Here is a 17001-nt window from a genome sequence, read left to right on the forward strand (position 1 = left end):
ATGCTCTGAGATCTCAATCACAGGAAGTATTCCAGAGCATCTTCAACTGAAATGGGATGAAAGGTGTTTTTATTCATTCGTGGAAGAAGAGCGTTGCTGGCTGGGCAGCATTCATTGCCTATCCCTAATAACCCAGAGAACAGGTCAGAGTCAACCACATTGCTGTGGATCTGAAGTCACATGTAGGCCAGGTCAGGATGGCAGTTTCCTTCCCTAATGGACATTGGTGAACCAGATGTGTTTTCTCAACAATTGACAATGGATTCATGATCATCATTAGATTCCTAACTCCAGATTTTTTTTATTGAATTCAAATTCCACCATTTGCTAGGGAAAGATTCAAACCCAGGTCCCTGCAATGTTTCTGGACCACTGGATTGACAGTCCAGGGTAATACCACAAGGCTATTGCTTCTCCTGGGATGCAAGAGACGGTGATCTACTTGAACCCATTTCAACATCAAATCTGGAAACATCCAACCAAAGTAGTAACATGGTTTCTGGGTCAACTTTCAGACCAATGTGAAATGGCAGAAAATGTAGACAATCCCTTTCATTAACATCACTGGAATTATCTAATAGGGGATAAAAGAAATAACTTCACAATTGCAATCAAACGGTAAAACTCGCAAGTCTTTCAAATCATATAGAACTGTCACCTACCTTTGACAAAATAAATGCCGATTTGATTCAGGCTTCATGAAATGTGGCCTTAGAGAACAAAGGACTTGTTTCTCTAGAGGCATTACGTATGGAAAACAGGAGGGATAAGAGATTTAAAAACTGGAACAGAAATTACTGGAAATGCTCAGTTTATCAGGCAGCATTTGTTGAGAGAAAAATGGAATTAGCAATTTAGTTCCTACTTATCAGAAAATTTAATTTGGTCAAGAAATACCAGTCACATATTTAACAGATGCACAATGCAAGATTATCTGGATAAGGAACGGCATAAAACATAAAGTTTAGCATAGTTTAGGATCTTTATAAAATGTTAAACAACTCCAGCTCACTGTCGGCTCTGTGAACTCAAGGGCTAAGACAATGTTCGAAGTGTCTAGTGTATAAAGAAGTTATTTTACATATTTTTTATGTTGCCAGAAACGGAAGAGTAGTCGGGATGAGAACAAAAGTCAACAAATTAGGTTATTTAAGTCAGATGGGGATAATGCAATAAGGAAGCAGGTTTGGACACGTTGGGAGCAATGCATGTTGCAAGTGTTACATTTTCAGTACAGTTCTCAGGAGTGTCCGCTCCTCATCAACAGGAAGATTGGATGAATACAAAGTTACCCAGAAAGTCTTTAAGTCTGTGCCTGATGGCTCACCGGTCTATAACTGACCTATATGTTGGATGCTTTTGCTTCACTGAAAATAAAAATTGGGGTCATAATACAAAATGTGTTATTGAATCAAGTAATTCTGATCAAAATTAGAATCAGCTAAGAATCACAGACCTGTCACAATAGATTCATTCTTAATCATAATGCAAATTAATTCTTAAACATGTTCAATCTACATTGCAAATATTAAAAGTATTGATCTCACCTCTTCTTTCTCCTTTAGCAGTTTTTCTAATGCAGAAGCCTTTTCTTTCATGGAATTCTTCTCAAACTCCCTTTCTCTCAACATCATAGAGAACTGCATATTAGTCTCCTGCAGAGCTCGAAATTCAGTTTCTTTTTCTCTTGATTTAGCTACAATTTGGTCATTCTCTTCTTGGACTTTATGGACATCCATCTCTAAAAGTGAAATTCTCTCTTTCAGATTAGTGACAGCTTGTTTCAAAACTTCATTTTCAGCGTCCCTATTCCTTAAGCTCTCTGTCACTGATGACAACTGATCACTTTTTGATTTAATAAGCAGATCTTTTTCCCTGAATGATCTTTGTAGTTCTTCATTTCTTTCCCTTACGTGTCTCATCTCCAGGGCAGCAGCATCTTGTTCCTTTTTGTCCATTTCAGCGTGTGCTGCCCGAGAGCTGAAGGATTTTATGTTATTTTGAAGTTCAACTATTGTGGCCTCCTTTCCCTCCAATATTTTGCTCAAACATTGTACCTCTTGTTGCAGTGTTTTAATTTGGTCAAATTGCTCTACGGTCGACAATCCACTGCAAGAAACCGGTGTTTGCAATACTCCAGCTGTGGGTACCCCATCCAACTTGCCGAGTATAAGGTTCTTGGTACTGCTGAGCTGCCCAATGCTTTGCTGGACCTCTGCTAGTTCTTGACTTAAGGTTTGCAATTTCTTCTCTTTTTGCTCGTAACTGTGAATTAATCGGTTGTAGTCTATTTGAAGCCGAGAGTTACAGTCACCATCAGTCGACAATCGACCTTGAAGTTTAAGGAGTTCATCCTGAAGCTGTGCAGATTCATGCTGCATATTCTGAACAGTGGTGATCACTTGCTGCTTCCACTCCTCCATTTTCTTTACTTGCTGTTTTAATTTGTCACGCTCTTGCAAAAGTTCTTCAAACTGATTACTGCTCACCAAGCCTGATTCGCCTCCAGATCCCATTCCGGATGTCTGCAGAACAGTTACTAAAGTTTGGCACTTCTGAGTAAGGGCATCTATTTCCATGTCCTTCTCACGGATAATCCGAGACAAATTCTGGATTGTTTCCCGTACCATGTCTTGACTTTCATTCTCATACTTATTGACCATTTTCAGATTTTCCTCTTGGAGTTTCAACAGAGCAGCTTCTTTTGCAGCTACAATGTCCATCATTCTATGGTATTCAGCCTTCAGTTGGCTGTTCTCTCTTGTCTTTTCATTTAATACTGCTAACATTTGCTCTCTCTCCATTGCGTAAGCCTGCAGTTGCTGTTGCAAGTAGGTCACATCTGCACCAACTTGCACGTATGAGCCAGGTGTCACCCGGGCATGAAGCTTTTGGATCTCCAAGTTTTTCTGTTGAATGATTTGAGTTAGTCTACCCACTTCATCTTTAAAAATGGGTAATTGATCCAACTGCTTATTCAGAGACAAATACTTCTCATTTAATACTTTTATCTCCATTTCTTTTTCTTTTAGTCCATTAACCAACCTGTCAATCTCTGCTTTGGACAAATCATGCTTTTCATTTCCATTCTCTCCATTGACTGTTAGTACTTTAGTTTCTTGGAGAATGACTGGAGCATCTGCAGGAGAGACTAGGACCTCTCTCTGAAACTGAGTTCTCATTTGATTTATAGACTCCTGAAGTTTGTGGATTTCTTCATCTTTCTCTGAAATTATTTTTTCGTACATTGAGGTAATTTCTTGACACTGTGTTTTTGCTTCATCCCCTTCTTTCTCTTGTGCTTGTATAGAACGTTGAAGCTCCAAAACATTTTGCTTTTGCTGCTCAACTGTCTTTTTGTGCAGCCTTATTTCCTCTTCAAGGCTATTCTTTTTATTGTTCAGCTCAGTTATCTCTGTCTCAAGCTCGATTATTATATCAAGGGTCTTGGGCTCAGCAGGAGGCTGAGGCCTGCTTTGTTGGTCCCGGAAGCGATCCATTTCTTCCTTGAGATGGTTGTTTTCTTCTTTCATTGCACTTAATTGTCGGTCTTTCTCTTCAAGACATTGCTTCAAGGATTCACAATCTCTGGAAATGTTTGCATTCTCTTCAATTTGTTGCTGTAACTCTGAACTTCTTTTCTTGAGTGTTTTGACAAATACCTCCTTTTCATTCAAAAGATCAGTCAATTGCTCCTGTCCGTCCAAAGTGGATTTCAGCATTTCTCTAGTCTCTTCGTGGTCGATTTCCAATTGTTGTACAATACGTTTGAGTTCTTCAATCTTAAAATCCTTCTCCTGGTTAGCCTTAATGAGACGGTCATGCTCTTTCTGCAAAGCTGTTGCATCTAAATTTCGAGCCTTTGTTATCTCCTCGATAGTGTGTTCATATTTTGCCGCCTCTTCATTTACTCGTTTCTCAGCCTGGTTCAATTCAAACTCCAGCTGGGCCTTCTCCATTCGCAATGCCTCAAGTAAAGTGACTCCCTCCTTGGAAATCTCACTTCTACTGGCTATAGCTGCCTCAAGCTGCTCTTTCACATCATTGATAGTTGCAGCAGCTTCCTCCTTTTCTGCAGCCAATTTTTCATTCTGAATTTTGAGATCATACAGTTCAGTCTGTATCTCATCACTTATACATTTCATTTCTGAGACCTGCTTCTTTAGCTCTGAAGTCTCTCTCTCTTTATCTTGGAGCAATTCTTCATGACCTTGTTTGCTTGCAGCTTGCTCCACAGCTTGCGTCAAGTCCATTTTGACCATTGATAATTGTGATTCAGTACTCTGCAGCTTCTTCAAAAGATTTAAATTATCGGCCTTTAAGTCAGAGCTATGCGTGTTTGATTTGTTTAGCTTCTCCATTAGGTCTTTGACCTTCATCTCCAGCTGCTGCTTACTCATATGCAGCTCATTAAGTGCAAAAGCACTCTGACTCAGCTTGTCTCTCTGAGACTCGAGGTCTTTTGCCATGAATGCCTTATCAGTTGCAGCAATCTCCAGTTCTGATTGCAATTCTTTGATCTGGTTTTCAGAATCTTTCCGCTGCTGTGCCAGTAAATCTTTCAGTGTGATCACATGCTTTAGGAAAAGATTAGAAAGCAATGTTATACTGACATGTTTCAGCTGTATTTATGTTTACTCTATAAAATTACTGAAAGCCAAATTGCCAATGGTATAAGTTGCTCCTAATGTTCTGCCATGTGCACGCCAGTTGGAAGAATGCAACTCTATATGGAAGAAGAAAGAAAGGAGGACAAATGGAGAAAAGAAAACAAACCAAACATTGATACTAATGCTCCATCATCACAGCACCAGAAACTGTGATGAATCTCCAAAATATAAAAAGCCAGAAGCACAGAAAGGTGTAGCAGGGGAAGAAAAAAAACTTTAGAAGACTGACCTAAAAGGTTAAAATATATTATTTGTAGTTTTGCCATAATTGCATTTCTAAACAAATCTTTAATGATAAAAATGTGCACATTTAAAACATAACGTCAATAGTACACACTAATATTTTAATTGTTTAAATATGTCCTATGATGGATTGCGCAACTGAGTTCCAGACTTTAGGAAAGTAAACATGTGGGATTATGGGGCAAGAACAAGGGAATGAAGCCAATCGTATCATTCCACAACAGCCAGATGATTTTGATGGGCTGAATGGCTTTCTTGCTGTGCCATATTGACTCACGAAGACAGCAATGAAGGACAGCTTTAGAAAAACAGAAGAAAGCACAACATTATACTGGTATGTTTCAGCTGCATTTCTGTTTAGAGTATAAAATTAATGAATGCATAAATTGCACCATCGAAACTGGATTGGGAGCAGCTAATAGCGACTACAAGAGAAATGCTACAATTCAAAATAAGTAAATTTTCATTATGGAAGTACTAATGGAAACAATTGTAATTTTGATACTTATAACTGAATACTCTTTTTTAAAAGCAATTGGAAACAAGAAGAAACTCGTGATGATGGAAATGCAACTCACATAGCAATGCATACCTCAGTGGCTTCTTGATTCTGCTTATCCAATTCTTCAAGTTCAAACATTAATGTGTCTTTCTGCACGGATATCTCCAGCAGATCACTCTCTTTTGTTGACAAATTGTGCCTTAGCTCACTCACTTCCTTGGTCAGATTGTTCAGATCCGAAAGAGAATTTCTATTCCCCTGCATATTCTGCAACTTAGAAAGTTCCTCTTGGATAGCATCCTAGCATTGAAAAGAAAATAACTTGTGTCAATTTGCGCTCATTGCTATAGAGCTAATCACATTTTTAGATCGTTTTTGTGGTTGAAAACAGCAACTACCTGCAATAGTCAACTAACCATGTTGTCAGTTCCAACACCGTTTTCAGTCAGAGATAAACTCCACACAAGGCAGGAATCGAACCGGGTCACTAGCGCTGTGAGCCAGCAGTGCTAATCACCGAGCCACCACACCCAGCATCTGCAGGGAGAAAGCAGAGTAAACTTCTGAATATTAACTCTGCTTTCTCCCTACAGATACTGCCAGTCCTGCTGAGTTTCACCAGCAATTTGTTTTTTTTAATAAATACCACGTGGGGTGTGTTCTGTTGAAATATTAGCAAGGGTTTTTTTCCCCACAGTGTCAAATATTATTTGCATACTTGGTAATGCTTCCTCAATTATGCCTTATGCTTGTCTGACACAACAGAAGTTTCTAAAGGTGAAACTTTGTTTAATTTGATCAATAGGAACTCAAACCACTTGTTTGAAATTACTGATTTCTACCAGGATTATAATTGCTGTAGAACTTGGTTCTATGCAACTGAGTAATACCAAGCGCAAAGCACATGTTTCCAAAATTAAATGTAAAGGTAACATCTATAGCTTCCACATCAACATCCACCTTCAGCATTGTGTTCAGAACTCTCGTGAGACAGCTTACACATACCATCTAACTAATATGATCTCACCAATCATATTCTCAAATTATCACAAAACTCGTTCAAAGAGCAACTGTCAAATAAAATAATCATAATACCCACCCTTTCTTTTTGCAATTTCTCCTTTTCGTGGATTGACAGCTGCAGACTTACTTTCAACTCTTGAATATCTTCCTTCCCAGTATATGCAGCCTTAAAAGGAAGTTCAAAACAATAATTGTGACCTAGTGCAGTTTTATGCCATACATGGCAGAAATTTGTATGACAAATATTTCCAACATTTCTAAACAGGGGTGACTATCTTCTTCTCTTGTTATTTGGAAATAACATTGTGCATTGTGTAAAGAAACTCTTGCCCTGGATTAAAATACATGAAAGACATTTTTCTCAATCTATCCAGCATAAAGACTAAATAAGAAGTGATGATTGTTACCAAACAGAAACATTGTACATAATTCTGAACTACTCAGATAAGCTAACAAAGTGCTCTTAAATTTGCATTTTTTAATATTCATTCACAGGATGATGGTGTCACTTAGCTAGGCAGCATTTATTGCCCGTCTCTGATTGGCCAGAGGGCAGTTCAGAGTCAGCCACATTGTTGTGGGTCTGGAATCACATTTAGGCCAGGCCAGGTAAGGATGGCAGTTTCCTTCCCGAAAGAACACTAGTGAACCAGGCGAGTTTTTCCAACAATCAACAACAGATTTGTAGTAATGGTAGTAGATTCGCCAACTTTAAGTACATTTAAGTCGTCATTCGACAAGCACATGGAAGTACATGAATAGTGTCGGTTAGATGACCTTCAGATTGGTATGGCAGGTCAGCACAACATTGAGGGCCGAAGGGCCTGTACTGTGCTGTAATGTTCTATGTCCGTCATCAGATTCCAAATTCCAGATATTTTACGGAATTCAAATTTCACCATCTGCCATGGCAGGATTCAAATTCGAGTCTCCAGAATGCTATCTGGATCTCTGGATTAACAGTCCAACAATAATATCACAAGGCCATTGCCTCCCCTATTTTCAATTCATACAAATAAAATCATATTGACACAGTTGATTATTTGTCTGCATTCACATGAAATATATTACATACAAAGAATTACTGCAAACACAATCATCCTAGTGATTAAAACATAGAATGAGTAGGCCCCTAAGTCGAGTGGATATTTCAGATGCCAGAGTTTCCTCTCTTGCTCAAACAGGATTGAGTTCATTTTACTTTAATCAAGAATTAAAACTTATCAACCCAAATTGCAGTTTTATATTTATATTTCAATAGAAACAGAAAGTGCTTCAAACAAAATAATAGATGTAATAACAATTGTCACATACACACAGTTGGAGATTTACTTGTTATGTTTCATATTTAATGCACATATACATTTTAATCATCAGAATTTGTCAACTGAACTACTCCCCACAAGTGAACATTCAAATTTGAATGCTACATGACAAAAGTAATGTGACTTACACTCACTTTACTTTGAAGCAAATAACATAAGAAATAAAACTACTGAAAGCATGAAAAGTAAACCAAAAAAAAATCTTGCTATGAGAAACTACCTTATAGTTGATTTTTAATTAATATTCCTACTGTATAATCTCATAGTGCACGACTTGCATCCCACTCATGAATAATGCTAACTGTAACTCAGAATATATCACACACGAGTTATCAGGACAGCTTGATAATAAGAAAAATCTAAGTAAAAATAGAATAATACAACTCAAATTTAAGATAGCATCAGTCGTAAAGCTCAAAGTCAATTTGCAATTACATACTTCATTAGTGTTATTTAACCTCTTCAGTTTATTGTCTGCATCTGCAATCAAAGGAAATGTGAAAACATATTAAAACTCTAATAAATAGGAGCAAATTCATTAATCATCCTTGCAACTTGTCAGGAATAGACAAAATGTTTTCATTTTCAAAATTATCTGAGCAAAAGATACAACTTAACAGCAGGTAAGGTGAAGACAATTACAGAACCTAGTCTAAACGGGTTCTTTTTCGACCCATACTCGGGATCAACCTCAGTCACAGTATAAAAATACAGGCATCTCAAGAGTGCTGAGAGTGGGGTGAGTAAGGAAGTTAGAAGGAATGGGGAAGAACGTATTCCTTAGTTTTTTCTAACATTTTCACCCTATAAGAAATGATTCCTACCCTTCCTGAGGGGAAGGTGCTCCTTTATTGCAAAGTTTTGTCAAGTGTTTAAGATCCATTATATTTCTATACCTTAGAAGTAATACAGGAACTGATGAAAAAGGCCAGAGATAAAAACATTAACATGAGAAATGATAATCTATGTTCCCTCTAAATTCTCCAGTCATTGCATGGATCTCCAAGGTCTGTGCATGGCAGCAGCTGGAGAAACAATAAGTAAATTCATCAGCATGGCACAGAATGTTAATTGGCATGCGCCGATTCCCCCCCGAGCAGCTACACAGTGATTTAGAGGAAACATTGATGACAAACTGACCATGACACAAGATAAAGGACAATCCAAGAGTTAACCAACAGATGGTGCTAAAGGTTACAAAAATAATAAGAGCAAAACTAAAGATTCAGTTTCTGCATGCACATAGCATTTGGAATAAAACATGTGAACTGATAGCAGAAATAAATACGATCTGATAGTCATTCAAGAGATATGGCTGCTAGATAACAAAGAATGGGACCTGAATACTGAATGAGTTAGGATTTTTGTGAAGAACAGGAAACTAGGTAAAGGTTTTGGGATGGCTGTTTGTTAAATAGTAGTATGCGCACAATAGAGGGGAAAAGCCTAAGTACAGTACGTGGACATGATTTGGGTATTGATAAGAAATGGCCAAGGCAAGAAACCGTGATCTACTTGTCCTTTTCTCAATTTCATAGAGATTATTCACCCCTCACGATGTGGTCTACTCTACAAAGACCAAACGCAGATTGGGTGATCACTTTGCTAAACAACCTTGTCATGTCTAGAATTAAGGAGCGTATATTGTGATCTGATTGAAACTGTAAAAATTCTTAAAGGGTTTGATAGAGAGAGGTTAATGCCCCTGGCTGGAGAGTCTGGAAGCACAGGTCATAATCTCAGGTTAAGTGGTCAGCCATTTAGGAACTGGGGTGAAGGGAAATTTCTTCACTTTGAGCACACAGGATCTTTAAATATTTCAATCCAACTTCACACATTCACATTATACAGCATCTACCATGCATTTGCTCCCACTCAAACTGACTAAGTCACCTCTTTACTTCCTCCTAATCACTGACAATCACACTTAATTCTGCCTCATATGCAAATGTTGAGATACTGCATTTTATTTCCTCATTCAAATTATTGATACATTGTGCGAATAACTGGGGTTCAAGCACCGATCCTTGCAGTCCACCACCCCCATCAACCTCCATACTGGACCAAGAATATTTTTGCCTTTCGTTTTCTGTCAGCTATATAAATCTGAATCCATATTTTTTTGTGATTCTACGTGCTTTGATTTTGCACAATAACCTCTCATGTATCGACAGTTTTATGAAAATCCAAACTGAAATGGAAGATCAGCTTTGATCTCATTGAATAGTTGAGTGGACTCAAAGGGATGAATAGCTTACTCCTACTCATATTTCGGGACTTGTATGTAAAATGTAATACTTTACTATTTTGATTGAAAAAAACAGTTGCTTCACTTGAATACCTGGAGATAATAATAACTCTAGCCTATTTATCCTGTAACATGGTTTTCTCACGACTGGCAAGTATATTGTCATAAATAAATAAGAAATTTACAAATGGATTTGGATAGGAAGGCAAGCGAGCCAAAAAATGGCAGATTAAGTTTAAGGCTATTAGTTTTGCTCAGAGGAATAGAAAGTAATTTATTATTTAAATGGAGAGAAACTTCAGAGCTCTTCAGTGCAGAGGGACTTAGGTGTCCTTGTTTATGCATTGCAGAAATCTAGAATATATATCACAGAAGAGTACAGCACAGGAACCAATCCTACGGCCCCAGCTTTTCTGTGCCAGTCATTCTAAACTGACCCCATCTGCTTGTACGTGGTCCACATGCAGCTCATTAAGAAAGGTAAATAAAATTTTGGCACTAATTGCTAAAGAAATAAAGTATTAATAGAGGGAAGTGTTGCTGCAATAATACCAATCATTAACAAAACTGTACCTGGAGTACAGCTTAAAATATTGGTTTCTTGACTTGAGAAGGGATATTGCTGCATAGGAGGCAGTTCAGAATAGACTCACTAGATTCCAGAGCTGAGGGATTTATCTTATGAAGACAGACTGAGCAGTTAAGGTATATATTCTCTGGAGTTTAGAAGAATAAGAGGCCACCCAACAGGGGCATACAAGATGCCAAAAGGAGGCTGACAAATTAGACATAGATAGTCAGATTCCTCATGTGAGGCAATCTAGAACAAGGAGTTGCAAGGTTAGAGTGCAGACAGGAAGTGGAGTTGAGGTTGAGATGAAGTCAGCCATGATCACATTAAGTGACAGAGCTGGCTTGAGGGGTTGAATTGCTTATTCGTGCTCTTAGTTTTTACGTCTTTGGGTGTATTGCTGCACAACACCCACAATCAAGAGCATATTGTACCTGCAACAGCTTGCCTTAGTTGGAACACTTCTTCCTCCAGTGCCACTTTCCCTGATAGTTGCTTTTCCTGTTTCTCTATAATGCCCTGCAGGTCCACAATACAATCCTGTGACTTTTTATTTTCTTCCTGTAGTCTCTTGCATTCTTCCTTCAGTTGCCTTATTTCTGTTGAAGAATTCACCTTCTCTTGGAGCAAGCCATCAGCCAGTTCCTCATTCCTGGTCTTAACCTGACCTTCCAGCTCATCTCCAGACTGCTTTGTGGTTGCTGATTGAGACCTTCTCTCCTCAGGGAGTACTGAATGGTCTGCACCTGCTTCTGAAAAAGAGGTACAAGACATATAAGTTACTGAAGCACTGCTGATTTCTCAAACTGCACTGACAGAAATTCATCAGGACTCAAACGCAGCCCCAAAACCAGACAATGAATCACTATTTTTAACGGTCATATCCAGCAGTAAAGACATCGCCAAGTCCTTGAAATATTTAAGTGCATGTGTTGTTTAAATGATAGGCTACACTATCCAATCAAATGATCGGGGTTTCACACACCCTCTAGTTAAAGTTACATCATTTTTTTTCACACAAGTGACAGCTGGTTCCAAGGTAATTTTCTCAAATGGATTTTTCTTTGGAAAACATTGTGTAAACTCTACCTTGGCCATTCTGTACAAAACTTTTACGCTGCTTGAATTGTGCACTTAATGATTTAGATTGTAACTCCTGGATAGCCAGCAAAAAGCCAATTGGAAAACCAGGGCAACTCACCAATACTGCTGAGCAGGACTTTTTCGGCTGTTAAATCTAGCAACGTATTTGGGTTTTAATACCAGTATCAGAGACATGAAGTTGGCTCTAAAAGATCTTTCCAAAAGAAACTGCACAAATTAATGTGGGTCTCACATGATACAAGGTCACCTATAAAATATTTTCTCTTTTCTCTTTCCCCCAGCAAACAGGTAATTATAACACTTGCCATGAGATGTTCAACTAACTACTCTCTCAAGATGATCTAAGAGAATCAATGGTAGAATTTACAAGTGTGTCAACTGCTTCGTGGTGACCCAACCATTTATTCCTGAACAAACATCAGTAAAAATAGATGATCCAGTTTTTCATTACCTCGCTGTTTCTGAAACTCTATGATGTCCAAATTGCCATCTTTTGAATATTACAATGCTGAGTTCTATTCATTTGCTTTTAAACAGTTGATGTCCTGAGGTTATTAAAGGAGTGAGAATTAACACAAACCTTTCTTACTGTTTCTAGTAGGACATGTATTTCCATTCTCCCCCGAAATTTTCCTCCTTGCAGACAAAATTGCAAATATCCTTTCCGCAGGGTGCTGCTCAGTTAACATCGAAGGAACAGGCATTTAAAACTGGAGCTCATAATTGCCGCTAATTAGCTTTCCATAACTTGAAGACAGTCTGATACATCTAGTTTATAACCTGTCCACATCTTTCATTTTGGAGGAGCCTGTGATTTGGCTTCTTGCAGTATAAATCACGGGTTCTCACAAATGAATGATGTTATTGATTCTTTAATGGTTGTTAAAGTCAAACAAGGCTATCTAGAACAATGGGGCCTAGTGAGAAGGAAAAAAGGATGTTTAGGCTAAGAATGTCTGCATCTCCCGAGATTTTTCCTTAAAATATTATTTTCCTTGCTATTTAAATGGAGGCAGAGGAATTTTCTACAGAAATGTGTCCTCCACTCACTACAACAGATCCTATGCCAATAACGTTGACTTGCACGGTGGTATATTTCTAAGGTCAATCTTTGGTATCATTTTTCACATGTGAGCCTCTGCAGTGAAAACTAGCCCATCAAATGCCTGTCCTTAACCAATTTTCACATACACTCCTTTACCAGCAGGTGGCCTCCAAACAGTGATTAGGAGCATAAATACCTAGAACTGAGACGAGCCTCATAGTCTTCACTATGATTTGACCAAATTCAGTTCTGTCTGAGAAATGCATCTGTCTCTCCTGTACTGTAAGGCTACATTACATACTGCATTCATTAAAAGAACTGCACAGCAATCAAGGTATTCATTAATAGTAACAAACTGACAGCATCTGTCCACCCAGAACTAAAGGGAAGTTTCTATAATTCTAAAACCTAAAGTGTCCCACAACCAATCTGAGCTCATTCTTCGTCAACAGCTTAAAATATAAATAAACACAAATTTCACAACTGGAAACTTCAAACATAGTTTTTAAGTTATACACGCTTGTTTGGCTTCATGATTCCACTAATTGGCAGTTATAAAACAATTAAAGAGAAAACAGGGTCCAAAGGAGAAAATGAGTTAAAATATCCCTGTGACCATGCAAAACATTCTACATTAAGTGTGCTACTTTAATTCTCAAAGATTTCTCCGCTGCATAAAGGCACATGCATATAACTTCACAAGAAATTACTTCTAACCTTGTAACTGCTGCTCCAACTCCTCAATCCGTTCTTCGTATTCTGCAAGTTCATCCCTATGCCGGTGTGTGAGGTTGGTTAGTTTCTGGCGATGTGCATCCTGCAGAGCTGACAGCTCATGCTGATGGTCATCAATCTCCTGACTAAGCTGCTTCTTCATCTCCTATAATAATTAACCAGCTGGATATCATTAGATATGTACCAATTATTGCCATAATCAAAATGTCTTATAAGGAACATTAATCATGAACTGAATAATTCCAATTTCATGCCCATTTAGCACCTCCCACACAATACTGTAGCATATTGAAGAGGTTGAGGCTTACAGACCACAACATTTTAATACATGCAAGCTTTGCTGCAGATGACATTTAGAGCTTTTTTTGTGTTCTTATTTTGTTCTACAAGCAGGGCATTCAGTAGCTTGGACCTGCTTCACCATTTAATAAGATCATGGTACTTCTAATTAAAACCTCAAATACACATACCCATCTACCCTGACAACCTTCAAGCCTTCCTCAACAAGGATCTATTCACTCCTACCTTTAAAATATTCAAGGACTCTGCCTTTATCATCTTTTTGAGAAGGGAGATCTTATTAAATAGATGCTGAGCATCACCCCAAAAACAGCAAAAAGTTTTGTAGTGATTAGGAATATAAACTATTAAAAGAGAACAAGTGGGTGTTGGCAATTATCAGATGGTCAAGCTAAGTCTTCATTAATAACTTGCGTTGCTGTTGTTAACTTGCAAGCAACAGACGAAGTTTTTCAAAATACAAATTTAAAAAACTGATTGATATTTATATTTTAACCTAGTTATGATAAATGGACTTTTGTTAAGTCATGTCAACTGTCTTAATGTGCCTTGTATACGTAAACCAAAATTGCTCTAGCATAAATCAACACACTTCAACAATTCAGCTCATCCACAAAGCATTTTATATTTTTCACCTGTGGAAAAAAAACTCTTGGTCAATGATCGATATTTCATTGAAACAGATATGACATAACCCACGTCTACTAAGGCAGCAAATTACCACCTAGTACAGCACAAGCCTTATAGATCGGGAGGACGTTGTTTGCAATCATTGATTAGGGCTGAATTAGTCAATTTCAACTGGGTTGATGATAGCGACATGCTTAGGACCACTGGACTTAGGTCCTGCTGAATACATTCCGGTCAACCAGTGACCAATGGTTGGAAGTACAGTCAGCAGCTGAGGATAAAGTCAGGTTTAGCAATGAAGCAACGATAGTATGGAAATGGGTAGAGGTTAAGAGGTGACATTATATAGAATTACGACAGGTATAGATAGAGTTAATGGTAGGTGCGTTTTCCCTAGGCTGGGGGATTTCAAGACGGAGGTGGGGTGGGGGTGGATTTTGAAGGTGACGGATTTTAAAAAAGACATTAGACAATTTTTTCAGATACAGGGTGGTTTGCATGTGGAATGAACTTCCTGAGGAACTGATGGATGTGGGCACAGTTACAACATTTAAAAGACACTCAGGTAAGTACATGGAGAAAAGGTTTAGAGGAATATGGGCTAGGAGCAGACAGTTGGGAATAATTTAGTTTGGGATCATATTTGGCATGGACTGATTGGACTGAAGGGTCTGCTTCCATGTTGTCTGCTCTATAGCTGCCAATAGCAATGATATCATCAGTCATCAGTACCAGACAAAAAGAGAGGAAACACGATGCATGAACACATTGATCTTATTGAAGGTCACCTTGAACTTTGAGAAAGAAATTCAAACTCCAATCAAAACTGTGCAATAATTAACACTGTGCCAATAATTTAACATGATATTTTGAAAACCCTTATTATTTCATACAAAGAAGTCCAAAAGATCATTCCCTTTTACACTGTTTTTCCCACCCAAGAATGGCCCAATGATTCGCAAGATTTTGACTGCTGTTTCATCTCTCCTGGGAGCAAACCATGGTGTGCCAGAGCCAATAGAAATTCATGTGATGTCTTCTCAGTTTCCCCATTAGGCACTTACACTTCCAGAGCTCTCAGTCTCTATAGACACCACTGTCAATCTCTTCCTCTAGCTTTTCCTGGCAGGTCTAACAACTTGAACCATTTTTGGACTATTGTTGAGCATGGGCCCCTACTTGCTTAGCTGTTTAAATCAGGAAATAAGTTCTTGCAAATCAGGAATATCTCTATGCCTGAATAGCCTATAATCTGTGTTCTGGCTGCTAGCAGATACACAATTGCCTTTTCAGTCTGCCTCAGAGACTCTGCTAGAAGGTCTCTCTCTTTCCACAGACACAATTAATCCCAACACAAAACGGCCTCCAACCAAGGACAACCTAGGGCCAATTGGATATTCCAGATGAAGATTCAAACTTGTTGCTTGTTTTGGAAAATATGTAGATACTTTAAGATTGCCCTCTCATTTACCTGTTGCTTTTCAATCTTTCCTCAACCTGGGGATTACACGAATATTTTCAACCTTTAACCAAGACAAGACGATAAGTATATATCTTCGGCTCCCTAGATAAATAAGCCCACCTGCAGTTTTATGGTTCTTGCCCTCCTAGCTCTTGACCTCATACATACTACATGCAAATAACATGGGTCTGGCAGCTTCAGAAGTCCAAAGTTTCAAATACCTAACATTTAAAACTTTAATTATGCCAAAACTAAAAGTTACATTCCTAAACCACATGACTAATTAAGTTACACATTGATTACAACCACCTATTAGGAAAATAACCATGACGACTTCAATGGTAAAATACTCTCATTTTTAGATTATAACAAACTGTTGGAACTTGGGTCATGCTCAGCAATTGAGACAGAAATTTGGTCAAAAGTTCTTACCTCGATTGTCTTTTGCAATTTGTATTTATCATCATGACTAGAACTGTCTGAACCTTGACCCTTGGGTGCCTAAAATACAATTTAAAAGGAGTTAATTTATTTTCAAAACTACATTTTGGACCCTAGCCTAAGACAGCAAAAATATATAAATTACAATTAAGTTGGTCATTGAGTTCACTCTTTCAAATCAGAGCACAAACAAACTGTGTAACTTTATAGAAATAACACTAAAACCAGAGAAAGTTAAGAGCATTTACTCACCAGGATCATAATTAAGCTATGAAGCAAGATTTATAGACCTGGGAAAATATCCGTCGGAACACAGGAGATTAAAAGGAGATTTGGTAGAAGCTTTTAGAATTACAAACATTTTGGACAGAAAGAAAGAACATTGATTCTGTCCGGGCAGACAGCGACAAGGAGTTATCAATTTAAAGTGGTCGCTGTGTGGTTCAAAAAAATTTTTTAATTTGAAGGGTTCTTGGAGGATGGAGTGCTTTGCTCCAAAGCATGAAACAATAAAGGAAAAAAAATGTATTAACAATCAGAAGCAAAGAAGACATTAGGAGAGCCTAGAGCGGTGAGGCGGGATTTCAAATACTCCAGAAAATGTTGAGGTGACATGATGGCTTAATGGGTTACTTCTGTGCTGTAGCCTTCTCAGATTCTCTTTCGGGGGAACTGAAAGAACTGCGGATGCTGTAAACCAGG

The 17001-nt window shown here is 38.1% G+C and overlaps 1 protein-coding gene across 3 annotated transcripts in view; it reads right to left on the reverse strand.

Annotated features, from left to right (window-relative positions):
- trip11 (thyroid hormone receptor interactor 11) overlaps positions 1 to 17001 on the reverse strand; it is a 117612-nt gene that overhangs the window by 73834 nt on the left and 26777 nt on the right. For all 3 annotated transcript variants that reach the window (XR_009446224.1, XR_009446225.1, XM_059649045.1), the window contains exons 5-11: positions 16291 to 16359; positions 13449 to 13611; positions 11017 to 11334; positions 8203 to 8243; positions 6515 to 6604; positions 5506 to 5715; positions 1548 to 4577 (exon numbers count right to left, since the gene is read on the reverse strand). Coding sequence is in view for 1 of the 3 variants with exons in the window: in XM_059649045.1 (XP_059505028.1) it covers positions 1548 to 4577; positions 5506 to 5715; positions 6515 to 6604; positions 8203 to 8243; positions 11017 to 11334; positions 13449 to 13611; positions 16291 to 16359 (3921 nt within the window). In the remaining 2 variants the exon portion in view is untranslated. The remainder of the gene's footprint in view (positions 1 to 1547; positions 4578 to 5505; positions 5716 to 6514; positions 6605 to 8202; positions 8244 to 11016; positions 11335 to 13448; positions 13612 to 16290; positions 16360 to 17001) is intronic.

The sequence above is a fragment of the Stegostoma tigrinum genome, chromosome 10, assembly GCF_030684315.1.
Source record: "Stegostoma tigrinum isolate sSteTig4 chromosome 10, sSteTig4.hap1, whole genome shotgun sequence".
NCBI classification, from domain to species: Eukaryota; Metazoa; Chordata; class Chondrichthyes; order Orectolobiformes; family Stegostomatidae; genus Stegostoma; species Stegostoma tigrinum.